The sequence below is a fragment of the Triturus cristatus genome, chromosome 7 (genome assembly GCF_964204655.1).
Source record: "Triturus cristatus chromosome 7, aTriCri1.1, whole genome shotgun sequence".
Lineage (NCBI taxonomy): Eukaryota > Metazoa > Chordata > Amphibia > Caudata > Salamandridae > Triturus > Triturus cristatus.
The window spans coordinates 1867093523-1867112286 of record NC_140590.1 but is presented as its reverse complement, the minus strand read 5'-3'; the positions used below and the strand labels follow the sequence as shown (position 1 = coordinate 1867112286).

General features: G+C 45.1%; 1 protein-coding gene across 4 annotated transcripts in view; it reads right to left on the bottom strand.

Annotated features, from left to right (window-relative positions):
- Nucleotides 1-18764, bottom strand: part of LOC146813538 (uncharacterized) — a 72473-nt gene that overhangs the window by 37717 nt on the left and 15992 nt on the right. For all 4 annotated transcript variants that reach the window (XM_085620309.1, XM_085620311.1, XM_085620308.1 and 1 more), the window contains exons 2-4: nt 9702-9828; nt 4497-4607; nt 3644-3760 (exon numbers count right to left, since the gene is read on the bottom strand). In XM_085620309.1, the coding sequence (XP_085476435.1) occupies nt 3644-3760; nt 4497-4607; nt 9702-9828 (355 nt within the window). The remainder of the gene's footprint in view (nt 1-3643; nt 3761-4496; nt 4608-9701; nt 9829-18764) is intronic.

The following is an 18764-nucleotide window of genomic DNA, read 5'->3' as shown; positions in this document are numbered from 1 at the left end:
AGCCCCTGAACCTTCCTTTGGCATCATGTAAGCCACCCCTCTGGTAGGGTGCATTGTATGTGTAAGATAGGACATGCTCTGATGTGTGTAGCATGTCCTGTTAGTGAATTACACCCAATTTCGTTTTTCACTACTGTAGGGCTACCTGGTCTCCATAGGCCAGAATGGGAGGTTTGGCTATTGCATTCTATAGTCCTAACTGACCCACAGAACATGGTAGAAAAACGAATTTAGTATGCCTGAGCTCAGAATATTAAAATACATCTTTTAGTGAAGTTTATTTTTATATTCTGTGTTTGAAAATACCACTTTTAGAAAGTAGGTATTTTCTTGCCTAAGCCTTCCAGTGTGCTCTGCTGTTATGTGTATTGGCTGTCTGGTTTTGGAGGGACAGGGCACGCGGAGTCAGACCTGGGTTGAATAGAGAGATCTACATTGGAGTATGGGGAGGGGTATCTCCTGGACCTGAATAGGGCTGTGCCTGGCAAGGTGAATGCTGGCTCCACCTCCCACTGTGCGTCTGATGGCAGACCCCCTCTTTCTGAAAGGAAGGATGCAGCCTGGTAAACAAAGTGCTCCAGGGCTGGGCAGAACTGGTTCTGGCTGGGTTCAGTGACTTGTAGCTTCTGAGAACAAAGACTTTTGGGGTATAAATATCTGTGCCCAAACCCCTACAATTTGTATTGCTCTTGGACAACAAGAAGAACCTCTGTCCGTGTAACTGAAGGAATCTGCAGGAGAAGGACTGTCCTTGTGCTTGTGTGCTGTTTCTTGGACTGGCCTGCAGTGGTTACTACTGGACTTGGAAGAAGAGGAAAAGGACTGTGAAGGAACTTTAATTTTTGCTACAGCAATCACCCAAGGGCTAGAAGAGAGCTAGCCTCCTGCAGGAGTCTCAGGCACATCAGACTCCACCACCAGCCTCCTCTTTCCTCCCAGCGAGGATTTCTATCTGCAGGTGAGGCTCCTGTGAGTTCCAGGGCCTCTAGTTCTACTGTGGAGAAGAGAGTGCTGAAAATCGTCGCTAACGCCCCTTAGCGAGCCGCTGCAGCTGAAGAGCGTGAGGAAAATCGTCGCTCTGCTGCCGCCAAGTGCTCGCTACCGGAGATCATCGCATCACCTGTCTGCGGGCTGCCAAACGCTCGCTAACCCGAAGGTTATCGCATTGCATGTTTGCGGGCCTCAAAACGCTCGATAACCAAAGATCATCGCATCGAGTTCATCGCTTCACGACATCGCAGAGCGGACGCCGAGCGTTCGCCATTTTCATTGCATCGCATCAGGATCGTTGCTCCCTCGCGGAGCACCATTTTCTTTCATCGCAACAAGATCGCACACGCAACAGGCTCGGCGCATCGTCCTCCCTTCGCGGCAAGGATTTTATCACATCGCCGGCTTAGCGTGCAGAAGTTTGTCGCTTTGTCCTGCCCACAAACCAGTGCATCATCCTCCCTTGCGGCAAGGATTCAATGCATCGCTGGTTAGCGCAAGGAAAAACATCGCTACAACTCCTTAGCGACATTTTTGTTGCTTTGCTACAGAATCCAGGTATCTTGTGAGTAAAAGGGTCGCAGAGACCACTGCCTTGAAGTGAACTCCTCTTTGGACACCTTGAACTATTCTTGCAGCATTTTAAGAGTAACCCTATTTTTCTAGTATTGTGGATTTTTACTGTTATTGGTCTTGTGTTAAGCCTATATATAAAGATACTTATTTTTTATAACTACTTGTGTGGTGTCCCTTTGTAGTGTTCTTCACTGTGTTACTGTGTATGGTCATAAATGCTTCACACACTGCCTCTGAGATAAGCCTAGCTGCTCGTGCTACGCTACCACAGGGTTGAGCAGAGGTTATCAAAGGGTGTAGTCTGCTTACTTTGACTTAGGAAGAAGGGTCCCTACTTGGACATTGGCCAGCCATTGCCAACTAGAGACCCCCATTTCTAACAATGCCCTGCTGCCGTCACTCAAGGAGCAGCGGCGGGGGCACGGGAGTACACGCTGCTTGGATTTGTTTTTATAAAAACGCAAAGGTCGTCATTCTTGTTTTTAATTTCAACTGTCGCATCACAGCGCGGGGCAGAGGCTGCCGGCAAGGCCCGCAAACTGCTTGAGGGGTTAGAAAGGCACATTCCGAGGAGCCGTGTGCGTGTGTAAGGGAGCGCGGGCGGGCGTACGTATAAGATGATCCCTTAGACTGGAGCACTAGGGGACCGGGTGGGAGAGCCAACAAATTAACAGGGGGAGCCGGGCCAAATGTCTAGCTGGGTTCTAAGAGCCCGTGCACCAGCCGAGTCATAACAAGGCGGAAGAGATGCGGCGAGACGACCTGCGCATGCACAATCAGCTGTCCCGGCAGGCACGGCAAAGAGGAATCCGGATGGGCGGGGCCAAAAGGAGACAGGAAGGGAATACTAAAGCATTACTTTCAATAGAAAGCGAGGCTGGGGGAGCTTCCACCCCACTTCCAAAGTAACCCGACAGAAAACCAACGACTATAGATCTTGCAAGTGAGCAGCGCATGCGCTGCAACACAGACGAGACCTAAAAAGTGATCTCCTTAGTGTACTGCAAAATTATAAACAACACCCCAGACCCCCTCTTAGCTCTCAGGACCCAGTGGGAGGGAGATCTGGGCACCCTCGAAGATGAGGAATGGCTGTAAGCAACGACCTCTCCCAGCGAGGTGGCCATACGCCTACGTTTTAGGTTAATGCAGCTTAAGAATCTGCATAGGACCTACTGTGCAGGTACCCACCCCCCTGATTAAAATGGGGATAATGGACCTGCTCTGCCCTAGGGGATGTAGATGGGATGGTGGGATTGCCCACCACTTTAGTAGTACTGGGCAGCAATACTGACGAACATAAGAGCAGTATATTAGGTGGAGGAGATCAAGTCACCAAGATGGTGTCTGCTGAATATATGGTGGTACTCGGACCCCACCAACAGCGAGCGTTAATGGGTGGCATTGGGATTCATGGTTGCAAAGTGTAACATTGCGCAAAGGTGGAGGGCAGTGGCGGCCTGACCAAGTGAATGGAAGGCAGATATGGGCTGGAGTATGCTTGCAGAAAGAGCGGTCTACGAGAGTAGAGGCTGCCCACAAAAATGGACTAAGATTTAGTGGAACTGGAACGAATATCGAGGGATGCTGTGCAGACCGGTTGATAGACTTAGACAAGACCAAGAAGCAATATAACTGGATGATTGGAAGGGAGAGTGGGGGGGGTAGAGAACTGAGAGAAATCAACTACTGTATGACAAATGTGCACCATTCCGCATCATACTGATGTCTCATCGAAATATTGTGATGTTAAATCTTTCATCATAAGTGGCAAGTTGTTGTTTCAATAAAAAGAATAACATTTTTTTTACCACACTTGGAAAGCTGTGTCAAACATTTTCATGCAAACAGTAGAGCCTAGAGCATCCGCGAAGAGCTATATACTAAAGAACAGCATATGCACAACGCCCTACCTTAAAAGTACTTAACACCACTTTGGGTTTGTTGTAGAAAGTTATGCTCGGTTTCTATATTTTTGTTAGGCCTTATATTAATAATGCACCTCTGGTCGTAATATAGTAAAAATGTAAACAGTAAAGGCATAATTTAAAAAGTACAGTGTGGGCATCAAACTCACATGAACTGGAAGTGTTTCTGATTTCAACATCTTCTGGGAGCTGTGTGTCGCTCCTGCAGGACTTTTCCTCCTGTGTGATTCTAAATAATATGTCAGGACTGACCGCTGGGTGAGAAGCTGTAAAGAGAAACAGAGAGCGCTGCTCACAGTGGCCCAAGCTTTAGAATACAAATGCATGCAATCCCATACATACCAACTCACTCGTGCATGCACACGCGTCTGTACATGGGCGCACATGCATGCACGACTGAAGGTAATCAGGACACATACACAGCCTAAAATCTGACAGCAGGCCCCTCTTATTTTCACATCCAGCAGAAGATGTCTTGGTTTCCTCAAACTGCCTTGTGGATTTGTGTGGAAAATTAAGGAAATGAGCAATATTTTGTCATTAGCACAAAATGCCTGAATTGTAAAGTCCTTGTGCTGGACGGAGGGGCGCACAGAGGTGCAGGCAGAGGGGTGCGCAGAGGTGCATGTATAGATCCCTGTTCCCATGTGCATAATACACAAGGTCAGAACCTTCAGAAAAGGGCAGGTAAGCAGGCCCAAGTAGGACACTTGCTCACTGTGACAAATTGCCTGACTCTTTACAATTCATTTCAAAGTGAAAAGAAGATTTGCTTCTGCAGCACCAGAATATTGTAATTAAATCAAAGTCTGACAGAATTATCAAAATATCGCCACACTGAAGATAATAAAAGAAAATCTGCAGGCAATTGAATGATATTTTTGTAAACAGTATTTATAACATATTTCTATCTGGAGATATTTCTGCTTATTACATTCTGGCAATATTGTGATGTGTGGGTATTCACTATCCAGACACAAGCCACAGGACAGTCCAACTTACATCCAATCCCCTCGTTTAGGTTTGTACTCCTGGCTTCGAAGGGTTCCTGTACACACACATCGTTCCCTTTGTAGATCCGGAGTAAAGAGTCAGGGTTGAGAATTTGATAGCCTGTTGTCAGGGACAGAGAAAAGTCACATTTTAGAATCTGGGGTGACAGAGTTCCAGGTGAAAGGGGAGAGATTTCATAAACAAGTGAGATGTCAAGGCCAAAAGAAAGATAACTCCTTCGTATATATCAAGTGTAAATATAAATCTCACGGTAATGACAATATTGCTACCAGAAAGTTAGTGGATATGCTAGTGGAGTGCCGGAAACACCTGGGGATTTTAGTACAACCTACGGGCGAATGCGGTGGTTCCGTTAGACCAGTGATACTCAAAGTACGGCCTTGTGGCCCTCTGGGCAGCAGCAGCGTGGGCTGTTTACTCAACTCTGCACTGACATGGAAAGAAATTGTAACTATACAACAAGCACTTATTTAAAGATTAATTGCAGTTAGGGAAAGGAAGTAACTAAGCCTTAACTTTAAAAGAGCACCAGCCACTAGATATACATGCTTTGCTTCCCCATCACCCCCTTTACACCCCCGCTGGCATCAGTGGGGTCCTTGGTCACACCATAGACCAAACTTTGCGGCCCCTGGGAATATGTGAGTAGCCATGCGTTAGACCATCCTAGGGTACAATACCATATGCCAGCCTCGGGAAATAGTCTATACCAGTCAGCTGGAACCACGCTGTGCCTTTACAATGTGGACACTACAGCGAACACATCGTTACCACGCTTTCCTTTACCAGGCAAGTCATTACAATGACTTGTTTTAGTGGACGACTTGTTGGACCGGCATAGGATATAAAGTCCAACACCTTCCCTACTATTGCACAGACTGGACTTAGAATAGTAAATTATATTGTTCCAAAGTCCAGCGCTCCCCCTAAGGCAGGTCAGTGTAACAACTTGCTGTGCAACAACAGCATGTGTTAACAACACATTTGTTGTATTGCCCACAGTGTAAATACATGCGTGGTACACGTATGCTTGGTCACAGCATACAAGCACCGGTCTCCCAAGCGTTTATGTACCTCCACTTTCGACGTGTCTGATGTGGATAATATGGAGACCTGACCCCTGGAGTACAGACTGCTGGAGGGCCCGATGCTCACTAAGGCGGTTAACCCCACATATCAGACACTATGAGAAACACGCAAGGTGATCTAAAGGTCAAATGTCATAGAGATGCGGGAGAGGCACAGGATGTGGACTGGGGGATACATTGCAATTCCCCAGAATAGTACCAATCAAGGCCGCTACCGCCTGATGCAGCTTAAGATAGTACATCCTGTGTACTACACTAGAGTCCTTCTGCATAAAAAGGGGAAAACTCCTGATGAGAGGTGCCCATGAGGCTGTGGTCAAAGGAGCACATTTATCCATACATTGTGGCACTGTCCGCATCTCCTCACATATTGGAAAGGGGTGGCACAATGGTTAGAGGGCGCCACAGGAATATACATAGAACTTCGGGTACGGCTAGTGCTGTTGGGGATTTGGAGTAAGACAGACGCTTCCTCCTACAAGAGACTCCTTATCAACCTAAGCTTTCTTCGAGCTAAGAGGGAACTAGCCTGTAAATGAGGTTCCACACAGATACCGAAGGTGCGAGGTTGGGAATGTGAAATTAATATTTGTTAGACAAAAGAAAAAATTATCATTAAGGGGAGACGTTTCCCCAAAAAATCTGGTAAAATATAGAATGGGTGGACGGGAGAGGACTAACGCTGTGCGTCAAGCCACAGGAGACCTGGCGGGGAAGGGCCTGGGCCATTCTTAGGCTTTACATAGAGCACACAGAAAACAGCTGTTTACAGGATGATTGGGGTGCCCACTTCTGCCATTAGGGAGATGGGTACGAAGGAAAAAGGATAGTGACCCTAGGAGGAGAGGGAAATTGTTGATTATTGTAAGAGACGGTCATGATGTTTTGAAAATCAATAAAATAAGTTTTATAAATATACATATAACCAATGGAAAGCAAACTCTTGTTCACTTGTGGGAGAAGACAGATTCCATACTATGGGCACAAGTCACAACCATTTATGCGTGTAGGTTTACCTAACGCACAGAATGTCTTCATTTACAGTGCAGGAAATCACAACATGTCTATTTGTAAATCTGATTCCCAATGTGGGGTGTCAGAAGTTGTGCCACCCTGCACATGTACCTTGTATGAGTTTCCTTCCATGAGCTTAAAAATCCTGTGTGCCCACGGAGGAGCTCCCACTGTACAGAGAGAAGACATCAGAGACTGCATTCGAGCCGTCATTTCAGGGGTTAGAATCAAAGGAGTACTTCGTTTTTGAACTTCAGGAAGTAACTGATGCTATATTAGTTAGTCAAGGGGGTAAGGCACCAGGGCCGGACGGTATTCCAGCAGATCTTTTTAAATATAACATTGAGTTGTGGGGACCGCTTTTAACATTATTTTTTAACGCATGTAGTTTGTATGGTTTCCCACCAACTTGGTTAATTTCTATTTTAGTCCCCATTTTTAAAAAAGGAGATAGAGCTAACCCGGCCTGTTACCGCCCTATTTCCCTGTTAGACTCTTCTGTGAAAATTGTTGGAAGAGTCATACTTAATAGGCTACAAGAATTGGCAGAGGATTTGGGAATAATTTGTGATACACAATATGGATTTCGCAAGGGTATGGGGACAGTGGATCGGGGTCTTAATTTAAATATTTTAATCAACAAGTACACGGAGGCAAAAAGGGGTAATTTATATTTAAGTTTTGTTGATTTATCATCAGCGTTCGATTGTGTTGTCCACACTAAGTTGTGGAAAATTTTAGAAGATTTAGGTGTGGACACTTTAATAGTTTCTTTCCTTAAACAGCTTTATGCAGGGGCCAAGGCAAGGGTACACTATGGGGTAGGGGGCCAATGTACTGCTGATTTTAAGATAGGAAAAGGAGTGAGACAGGGCTGTGTTCTCGCTCCTTTCCTTTTTACCTTATACATTAATGGCCTGGAAAAACATTTAGTACAAAATTGTAGAGACCTACCTCAGATAGAAACCAGATCTATTCCGGCATTGTTATATGCCGATGACGCCGTGTTAATGGCTCGCACGCCTCTGGCTTTACAAAGGCTAATGTCTTCTTTTGCGAATTTTATGTCAAACCTAGGTCTGTCTATAAATGTTTCCAAAACTTTTGCTATGATCAGTGGTAATAGTAAGAACAAGAGGCCAAAGAATATGTTCGTATACAATAAGTCCATTGAATACACTAAAACGTTCTCTTATCTGGGCATACTATTTGACCACAATTCTAGTTGGCATCAAGCAGTGAAAGCTAGGAGGATCCTGTTTGCTAGAACTGCGATTGCCCTTTCTAATTTTAGCAAGAAACTGGGTAGGAGGCCCCCGTTTGAGTTGCTAAAAATTTACAATGCCAAATGTGTGTCTGTTGCCACTTATGGAGCTGGTGTCTGGGGGATTGTTGATGTTACTTCTTTACAGGTCGTGGAAAACAAGTTTCTAAGTTTTTTATTGGCCGTACCAGACTCCACGGCAACATATATATGCCTCGCAGAATTGGGTATCGTTTACTTGGAGGACACTATAAAAATACAACCGATGCTAGAATGGCATAGGATCTGGACTTCGGAAAATTTGTCTCTGAATCGTTCTATTACTTTAGACCTCATGAAGCTAGAAGGGGTGTTGAGGATCAGATGTCTAGTGTATACATTAAATCCTTTTTTCAGAACCTAGACCATCAGGAGTTTTTTAATGATCCTACCACTTTACGTTTAATTGCAAGAAGGGACATGAAAAAATTGTGCATGGGCCATTTAAATGACCGTAGATTGGTAACAGAATTGAAGAAGACCTCTGTACAGGCACACCAGCTGATACTCACCCACTTAACGATTCAACCCTACATTACAATTGTTTTAGGCGATTTTGATAGATTTTTGTTAGTTCGTTTCCGCTTGGTAATTATTCATAGGCTACTAAGTTTCCCTGAGCAGAACGATTGGTCCAAATTCTTAAGTAATTGCCCATGTGATGAAGTATCGACCCAATCTACATTACATGTTATGTTCTTGTGTAAATTTTATTCTATCCCTAGGAAAAGGTGGATCCTCCCGGTTTTGAAATCTTTTGGCTTGAGGCACTGTCGACCAGCGTCAGTCTACATCATGGCCTCTGTTAGTGCATTTTTAAAGTCTATTTACAAACTTAGGAATCAATTTTAATGTAATTTGTGTATTGTTTTATGTATTGTGTACTCTTGCTTTTATGATTAATTACTTTTAATCGAATAACGCTGATTTGATTTGACATCAGAGCTACTGCCAGATGTGGAGAGGACACCTCAAGTGCACTCCTCTAGACTCCCCTTCTCCCCGACCAACAGAGTCCAACGGTGATGGCTGAAGTCTGTTATTGAGGAGAACAGCCCTGTGTGCCTGCACAATCTCAAAGCCTATCACCCCTGTGTAAAGTCTGTGCAGTTTGGCCTAACAGAGCCCCTTTGCCTCCATCATGTGTGGGACATGTATAGAGTGTCTTATATCTATGTGTTTGGATATGTCTGTGAGTTCATCATGTGCCTGGCCTACTGAATGGTCCATTAGACTCCATGTCTGCTTTCGGTGAAGCTCTCCAGGGTCTACCGTGAGCCTGCACACACACACGCTCTGCGGTCCTCCTTCCAGAAACCATCTGTGAGTCTCATGAAGAAGCACACCAGCCCTTTAAAGATGGCTGCAGCTCCATCCAGCGTGAACCCCAGACTGTCTCCAACCAAAGTCTGCATTCCAATACCCATTTTACCTAGGCCAGTTCCAACTGGTCTCAGGACGGGCTCCCTCAGGGCATGAGGGCATGAGATGATCACGCCAAAGCTGTACCACCAGGACTGGAGGACCCTCTCAGCAACTGAACATCCCAGACAACATGATTAGCGAGACCTGGACAAAAGCACGTGATCAGCACTGCTCAACACATTCTATGTTCTTGAAGGGTCACAAACCTGTTTTGTGGCTTCTTCTCCATGACTACTACAGCGCGTCATATTTTTCCTAGATATACTGTGCACAATTAAATTACAGTATATTTTAAGAAACTTGTTACTACATTACGAGTTATATATATATTGTAAAATTCCTCTTGGGACAGTGAGAAATTACCAAGTACGATCAAAGCCTGGTGAATCTCTTTCATGACATTCTTGTAAAAATCCTTCTGCCATTCCTGCAAATTCTTCCAATCCTCTTCAGAGAAACAGGCAGCAACATCGCGGAATTTAACCTGCTCCTAGAACAACAAGGTTTACATCACAAGTTAAGCAACTTCATACATTGAGAATTATGCTTTATATACTATCCCTTCCCCCTCCCCCCCGTTACGTTCTCCAGAGCTAGGATTGCTTGTGACTTATCAAAAGGCCTGCATCGCTGCAAATGGGTCTTGTTCTTAGAGAAGAAACTGAAAAGGAAATGAGGGGGCAGATAATATCATGCAGGCGGCCTGTAAACAAAGGACTCAGGCAGTGAGTGTCTTTGAAAGAGTCAGAGTGCCTGCAATATTCAGTGGAACTCATATTCAGTCTTACGAATCTACACTTCAAAGGTCCTCATTCAAGAACCGGCTGCGTCCAAACAACACAGAACGAGGAGGGCTGGGAGAACCTCCTCTTGAAGAGGTCACCAGGGCCATCTGTCTGGTAACTGTGTCCAGGATATTCAAACCCTTTTGTGGCGTGGCCAAAACGGATTTGTGTATGGGTTGTTGCCTGTCAGCAATGGTACATGCGAGCTAACAAATGCTGGCTGAGATTAATTCAAGCATTCCATTCCTTACTTTTTTGTGCTGTCTCTGTAAAGGTTATGCCAAACACTACCAGAGCAAACCCTCTTATCCGAAGGGCCATGATCTTAACTGACACAAAACAAAAAATATTTCCCCTTGTTTTCTTTTTTTTAATTTTTATTGAGAAGTACATGTCAGTATATAAACAACACATCTAAAAAGGAGAATAAGCAAATCAAATTATGGCCACACAATGAATTACTATGAAATGTTAACTTCTCAGATTTCTAAATACAAAAAAGATGACACAGATATCAAGAGATGCAATAGCTGAGATACTCCTAAAACCTGGAAAAGAAGAAAAAGGAAAGGTGGACGAGGGAGGAACCATATATTATAGAGAGTTGGAAGATAGTAGCGATAATATCATACAAATATAATATTTCAAGTGGAAATATTCCCACTAACTTAACAATTTCCAATAGGTGATCAGTAAGTCCTAATTCAAATAACAGTGTTGCTGGCTACAGCATCAACAGTCCTAATGATAACCTCAACAGCATGAATATAAATAATTATGGTAATGAATAAGGAGATGAAAAAGGAAGTGATTCGCTTATTGTAGTTCCTAATTAGAAGAAAAATCTGAAATATTACCAGAAATAGAATATTTATTAGCTAGAAAGGGGTTCCAAATTTGGATGAAAGTTCCAACATTGTCCTGCAATCTATAAATGAGTTTTTCATATGATGCTATCTTATACATTTCAATAAGCCATTCATCATATGTAGGGCATTGTGGTGTTCTCCAATGTCTTAATACACAAATTCTTCCTACAGTGAGTGCAATAGCTATCAATCGTCTTGTATGGTTTGTGAGATTCGGGAGATCAGTAACATCATGTAATAGAACTAATTTTTCCGTTAAAGGAATGGACACTTGTATAGCTTTGTGTAGAGAGACAGTTATAGAAGACCAATATTCCTTTAAAATTGGACATTGGAATAAAATGTGCAGTGTATCGCAGTCCTCCTGTGGGCACCTCCAACAGGTAGATTGGTGCAGTAAACCTGCTGTCTTGACTTTTTGTGGTGACCAGTACCAGTTATGAAGAATTTTGAAGAGAGTACATTTCATTCTGGCTTCTCCGATTCCCTTATCCATGTTCATAATAACATCCTCCCATTCCTCATCGGAATAAGCTGCAGTAATTAACTCTTGCCATTTGACGTGAAGTTGTGCTAGTAATAGGCATGAGTGTAGTTTATGCACTATGAGGTTATAAAATCCAGAAACTGCGCCTTTGAATTTCCCCCAAATGTTCAAGTATTGTACCACTGGGGAATACTCAACTATCCAAGGATATTGTCCTAGTCTATGAAATAGGGCTTGTTTTAGTTGCAAGTATTTCCCCTCTTGGGAGGCAGGGAGTTGAAATTCTATCTGAAGGATTTCAAAGGTTTCAAACTCACCTTCTAAAGTGAGTAAGTGATCCAACGTTAGAATACCTGCTCTCTCCCATATATCCCAGGATATAGTCTGTTTACCTATTCTAACATCAGCGTTATGCCATATGGGGGCCTCTCCATGTAGTCTCGGGTTACTCTCGAGGAGTTTGTGGGCATGTACCCAATCTTAAGCATAGATTGCATAATAGGGTTAGAAGTTTGTAAAGCAGGTGATTTATGAGTGTACAACATGTGCAAAGCTGAAGTTGCCTGTACCGTTTATGGGGATCATCCTGTCTGGGCCAAAGATAAACCAATTGAGATAAATGGAGGGCTGTCTAGTAATGCTCAATACACGGTAAACTAACCATATCACCTGTGAGCAATGAATTTTGATATTTTAAGTCTAGGTCTCAGGGATCCCCAAATAAAGGTTTTCATACCTTTGTCGATATCTCGCAATATTGACATTTTAACTGTCAAAGGCAACATACCTAAAACATAAGTGAAACGGGGCACTACAATCATTTTCACTGTCTGTACTCTACCCCAAAAAGACAAGTTAAGATGGGACCATTTTTCATACGCTGACTTCGTTTTGGCAATAAGTGGGTCTAAGTTATCTTGAATCATACGTTCTAAACGTCTGCTGATATAAATACTTAAATACTTCAGGCGGTCCGCTTTCCATTGAAAATTATAGCCCAAAATAGGTGCTTTCGTTGTACCCCTGGACAATGAGAGAGCCTCACTCTTATTCCAATGGACTTGGTAGCCAGAAATGATCGAGAAGCGAGAAATGGTAAACAAAAGTAATTTCCCCTTGTTTTCAAATAACACAAAGCAGTATCAACACAGTGCAAAGACTATCACAACAAGATTAAGCAAATATACATTTCACTTACTTAAAAATGTAAACCTATAAAATACATATATAGCCAGTACCAACCGACTCGCCCTTCCAGCCGGACGGTGATAAATGTAGGACTATAAATCGGATAATATTGATGTATTTACTTCACTTAGAAACAGCAGGAATGTGCTAACTAAAAAAACAAGTTATTGTTATTGAAAGATACACATAGTGTACAAATGTCTCCGATACGGGAAAAAAGAATTGAAGACAAACTGAAGACAGAAAAATTCTGGAGGGTGGGGGGAGAGAGATGGAGGAACATACAGAAGAGGGATAAAGAGATGTTGAGAGACATGAGGCGTCTGTGGGATTTCTTGATCTAGACACCCTGGATCTCATTCGAGGATCTGTGCTGTTACCGGGAGGTAATCCCACATGGGGAAATACTGCAGCAGCAAGGTTTGTTTTTAGTGCCCCTGAGTTGACACAAACACCTTTTAGCACCAGAGTTCGGATTACCACTGCCCTCGAAGGTATCAATGTGAAAACGTTTACAAAATGACACACATTTGCTAAAAATTAAGAGAGGACACTGGAACTGGAAATGCATGTCCTTGGATTTAGCTTCACAGACCATCCTTGTGCTCTGAATGAGTCGAGTCCAGCCTATGCTAGGAGGGGCTTTACTGAGAAGACAAACACACCGTGCTCTTACAGAGCACAGAATTGTCTGCTAGATTCCAGGCCAAAGTGCAACTCAAGAACACAGAGTAGCAAAGTGAAGAAATGCAGGAGGAAACAAAGTTGACAGCATTTCTCACACTACTCACTCCACCTCATATTCCCTTTAATGACATCTCCTCTCGGTCCTTCTTTGATGCCAGTTGTTCAGATCTCAGGTTCTAGTGTTGGGGGGGATCCTTGAATCCTAGATTTAGGAGAGTTTGGGCTGTGGGAGTTAGTAGCCAATGGGCAGCTAGTCCCTGCAGCTGATTTGCCCCCGAAGTGACCACATCCAGGGGTGTAGGCCACCTTTTCTACCCAGAACCTACTATTTCTGCCCTCCTAAAGATGGCAGAATTCTAATTTAGGTGTACAGATCAGGCTACTCACCCTGGAGGAGTAGCCAGCCTTTCTGGAAGTGTACACCTCCTGTATACCCAATGCAGGCCTCGCAAAATCCTAAAAATGTTACTAGACCCACAGGTCTAGTGGCTTAAATAATCTATTCGACCTAATTTTAATACTCTTGACCCATAAACTGGTTTCAAATGGTGTGACCCTGGGCAAGTATTTTAATTCACTGAGACTCCATTTTCTTCTTGATCACTTATGAAAGCTCCTTCAAATAAGTGAGTTCAGCATGTCTGCTGTACAGAAAACTCTGGTGTTTGATTTAATAGACTAAACGTTTGCTCCATGTATAATACAAATCTAGCCACGTAAAGGATACACGTGACCGCAGACTTGTCTCAGTTCGTTAACCGCATTGCCATTAGCGCAGGGGCAGGAATGTTTCTCAAATCTTTTTTTAAACGGTCACTTTTAATAAACACATACCTAAAGCATAAAGTAGCAGCACGCTATCATTTGCAATCAGCAGATTTAACAATGAAATGGCCACAGAATTTCCCGCTGACATGTAGTTTTAAAAATATATAGTGTACAATGTCTGGAAATAGAGTTGCTGCAAATATTTGTCATTTGCACATCACCAAGTAAAGTGTTCTGATTTGTTTTGCTCCTATGTAAATCTTTGTTTGCATCACACTTCTGAATTACAAAAAAAAGTTTTCATAATTTCTGATACATTTTGAAATACTTGTTCTATTCATTTACAAGTTGTTTAAATGTTGTGTTAGAAAAAAACTGATATTTTACAGCCTTTTCTTTCACAATTATTGTCAGATAACTCACTTGAGAAAAAGCAATAACTAGAATAAGAGAAAGAAAAAAAACTCCACTTTCCAAGCAACCATTAGTAAAGACAAACTGACATTTGACCTCTGTCCTTGACATTTGACCTCTGTCCTTGAAAATACAGCAAATGTGTCAAGACAAAAACAAGACTGAGCAGAATACATTTTCCTTTCAGCATAAGTTAAGTAGCCAGTAGGACGAGTAAATGCTAAAAATAGCTTGACCTGATAAAATCTCACTTGCTATTGCGATTGGATTTTTCGAGGCCTGTCATTTTCTGCCTTGCCCAGTTACAAAAGTGCCTAGGGCAAAGGGAGGGATGTGTCGACGTCAGGGTTTTTTTTTCTTTTGTTTTATAAAGCGCAAACTAGACGACCCGAGACATCGGGTATCACAGCACTTTACATAACACCAGTTTCGCTACAGAAGGACATATTCAATCAATCAGGGGTTTATAAAGCACGCTACTCACGGGTTTTAAGGGTGTGGGGGGGGGGGGGCGAGTGCAGCTCTGGTTGAGGCGAAGAGCCAGGTCTTGAGGTTCTTCCTAAAGGTGTGCAGGGTGGGGGAGTGCAGCTCTGGTGGAGGCGAAGAGCCGGGTCTTGAGGTTCTTCCTAAAGGTGTGCAGGGCGGGCGAGTGTCTGATTTTGACCGGTAGCTTTGGCTGCGACGTAGGGGAATGCTCTTCCTCCTGCTCTGGTTCTGCGGATGGTCTCTGCGAGGGCGGCGGAGCAGAGGCTCCTCTTGGGTATGTGGAAAGAGACTCTCTTGTTGAGGTACTTGGGTCCGATGTTGTGGAGGGATTTGTAGGCGTGGGTAAGAAGTTTGTAGGTCACTCTCTTCTCGACGGGGAGCCAGTGGAGGTCTCGTAGGTGTTGGGTCAAGTGTTCGTGTCATGGGGTTCCGAGGACGAGTCTGGCTGCTGTGTTCTGGATGGTTCGGAGCTTGTGTAGGAGAGTTTTATTAATTCCAGCGTAGAGGGCATTGCCGTAGTACAGTCTGCTGGTTCTGAGTGCGTGGGTGACGGTTTTTCTGCACTGGGGGGGGTATCCAATTGAAGGTCTTGCGGAGGGTCCGAAGGCAGTTGAAACTGGTGGAGGCGATGGAGTTGATCTGGCGGGTCATGGTGAGGGAAGAGTCTAGGATGATGCTGAGGTTCCGTGCGTGGTCTGCAGGATCGCCTGGTTTCTTGGAGTTCGGTGGTGAACCAGGTGGCTTTCAGGGGGCGTTGTTTGCTGGGGAGGGGTGCGAGCTTGTTGGCACATCTGGAGATCCACCGGTGAAATTCCTTGGCTGCGGAGTTGGCGTCAGTCTTGGAGCAGGGAGGGTCTAGGCAGAGGGTGGGGTTTAGGTGCTCCTCTGTGATCTATTCCAGTTTCTTTGTGGCGGTCACAGGGTGGGTTTGGGTCCTGTGGTGGCGTTGAAGGTGAAAGTGTACGCAGTGGTGGTCCATCCAGAGGGGCTGTGAAGTGTGGCTGAAGTGGATGTTTGACCCTCCAGCGAAGATGGGGTCGAGGTGTGTCCAGCTCTGTGGGTGGGGGTGGTGACGATCTGCTTCAGTCCGAAGTTGGAGAGGTTGTCGAGGAGGGTGATGGAGTCTGGGTCGCAGCGGTTGTCAAGGTGGAAATTGAGGTCTCCGAGAAGGATGTAGTCTGTAGAGGTGATGGCGTGGGGTGCGACGAGGCCGGCAATGGTGGTTGCGGACTGGGTGCGAGGTCCTGGGGGTCTGTAGGCAAGGGTCCCGCGTAGTGTCATCCTGGGGTTGGTCTGGATCTGGAAGTGGAGGTGTTCTGTGTTGGAGGTGGAGAGTCGAAGGGAGGTCTTGTGTGCGATAGCGAGTCCTCCACCGGGGCAATGGGGGTGGTCCCTTCTCTGGATCTTGTATCTGTCGGGGATGGCGGTGGTGATGTCAGGGCCGGAGGTGGCGTTTGTCCAGGTTTCGGTGATGAAAGCGACATCGGGCGAGAGGGTGTCGAGCAGGTCTCAGATCTCTATGGCGTGCCTGTGTAGGGAATGTACGTTGAGGAGGATGCATGCCAGGGCTTCGGTAGTGTGGCCGTCCAAGGAGTCTCCGGCGGTCATGGGTGCGCTGTTGATGGTGAAGGATCGTCGGCAATGTCTGCAAGAGAACTGTCCTTGGGTGGTGTAGGGTGCGGCCCTTTGGCAGGCATCGTGTCTTACGGGGTTGAGTGCGTGGAGGGTGGAGGCATTGTATAGGTGGGGCTCCGAAGATCCAGGGTTTCTGGCGCTGGCCGCAGTCGGGCAGACGGGCTTGCCTTAGGCACGCCTTCGGCATGCCAGTGGCGCGCGCGCGAGCGCGCAGCGGTTGCCATTAAGTAAGGGGGGGGGCGGGACCAGAGCTAGGGAGGCGAGAGCAGGGCTGTGTCGGGGGAGGGGCCGCAGGGGCAGCAGCGGGAAAGTGCAGTAACCAATACACAGAGGTGAGAAAAATACCACAAAGTAATCAGCAAGCACTCAGAATGCGAGAAATATTATGCACAACAATGAGGAGGAATCAGGGCGTAACCTATGAATGCACTGTGAGATGAACCTGAGCCTGGGATGTCCTCTTCCAGCTTCCGCTCCTTGTCTTTCATTATACCAGCACTGCAGAAAACAGGTTCAAGGGGTAGGATGGAGATGTATTTTAGGAAAGGAACGATATCTTGTTCTGAAAACAAACACTGGCCTACAAATGGAAATTATAGAAGACTACCTCAGCGTTAGGGTGACTGAAAGAGCCGACAGCTGTAAAAACACTACAGTCTCAGCAGTGCACGCCACAGACATTCATTTTTGTTAGGCACAGGAAGATTAAGTGATTTGCCTAGAATCGCAGGATGTTGAGCGCCGTTGCCGAGACTCTAACCCGGTTCTCCAGCTTCGAGGTCGACCGCTCTAGCCGTAAGGCTACATGCGACAGCAGAGATGCATATCAGAGGCGGTGCAGCCTCTGAAGCTCACTGCTTTTATGTGTCTCTTCACTAGCCCGCTGGGGAGAAGGCAGGTGTCACTTCCTTCCTGCCCATCCTTTGTTCCGGACTCCTGGGAGTGATCACACTGCCTGGAGGTCACAATCCTGGTTTGGTAGTAGCAGGCGCTGGAAACACGGCCTTGCCAGCCAGAGCACAGGGAAGCTGGTGTAACCAGAAGGGTAACCTCTAAGGTAGCCATATGGGTGCATGCCAGCCTTCCCTTGACACCAGATACATGTCAAGGGAGAAAAGGCCCTATGTTTGACACCAATCTCTACATATTTAGGTGTTACCATAATGGAGCTAGCAAGCCGGGTCTTCCCGGGTGTAGGTCCCATGTTACCCTATGGACTACCTATCACTGATAATGTACTTTAATGGCAAAGATACTATAGTAAAACACACAAATAACCTCTTGGGTCTGAGCGACCTTAAAACATGAGCAAGGCAAAAAGAGAAGAGAATACTGTAAATAATCTGTGTCTAGAATGACAGTGCCCTAAACAAGGAAAGGAATCCCTTTACAGGTTGAATGCCCTCACTCACTCACCAAAAGGTGACATGCTTCATCATTTGGTCTTTCTCCTCTCAGTGGGAAAACCTAGTCCCACTGAGGGCTACGACCACCGCACTAAGAGGTGGGAGCTCAGGGATGTTTTCAATAATGTGGAGAACTAGGATGCTAAAATCCCACAGAAGAGCACTTATGTGATGTGAGGGTGCAGCGCAAAAATATAGAAGAAAGGTGAATGTGATCTAAAACTGGCTAGTGCTAGTGAAAAATGATTTTTATTGGCTCATTAGCCCTGCCAGAGATAAAAAAACAGTGCAAGGCAGTAACTATTGAAAACTGCTTGGTGACAAAGATACTATAGTGAAATATAAGCTTGCACTTACATGTCTACACTCTTAGTATACTGCACCCTGCCTCCTCGGCACAGGAGGCCTCTCTTGGGGTGAATGACATATCCTAAAGCAGTGCAGTGACTTTGTTACACACGGGGAGGACAAAGTCCAAACGGAGCAGCGTTCCTTCAGTATGCAATGGCAGGCCTGCGGACATTGGCTTACCTAGGTCACTCAGGGTGGCATAAACAATGCTGCAAGCCCTGGGTACCCTTTTACCAACCCTGCACTGAGTGCCATAGGTACCACTTACCAGGGACTAATTAGTTAGGTATGGTTTCTGTCAACTGGGGATTCCATTTACACGTCAATTTTAGGGAAAGAGCACTGGTACT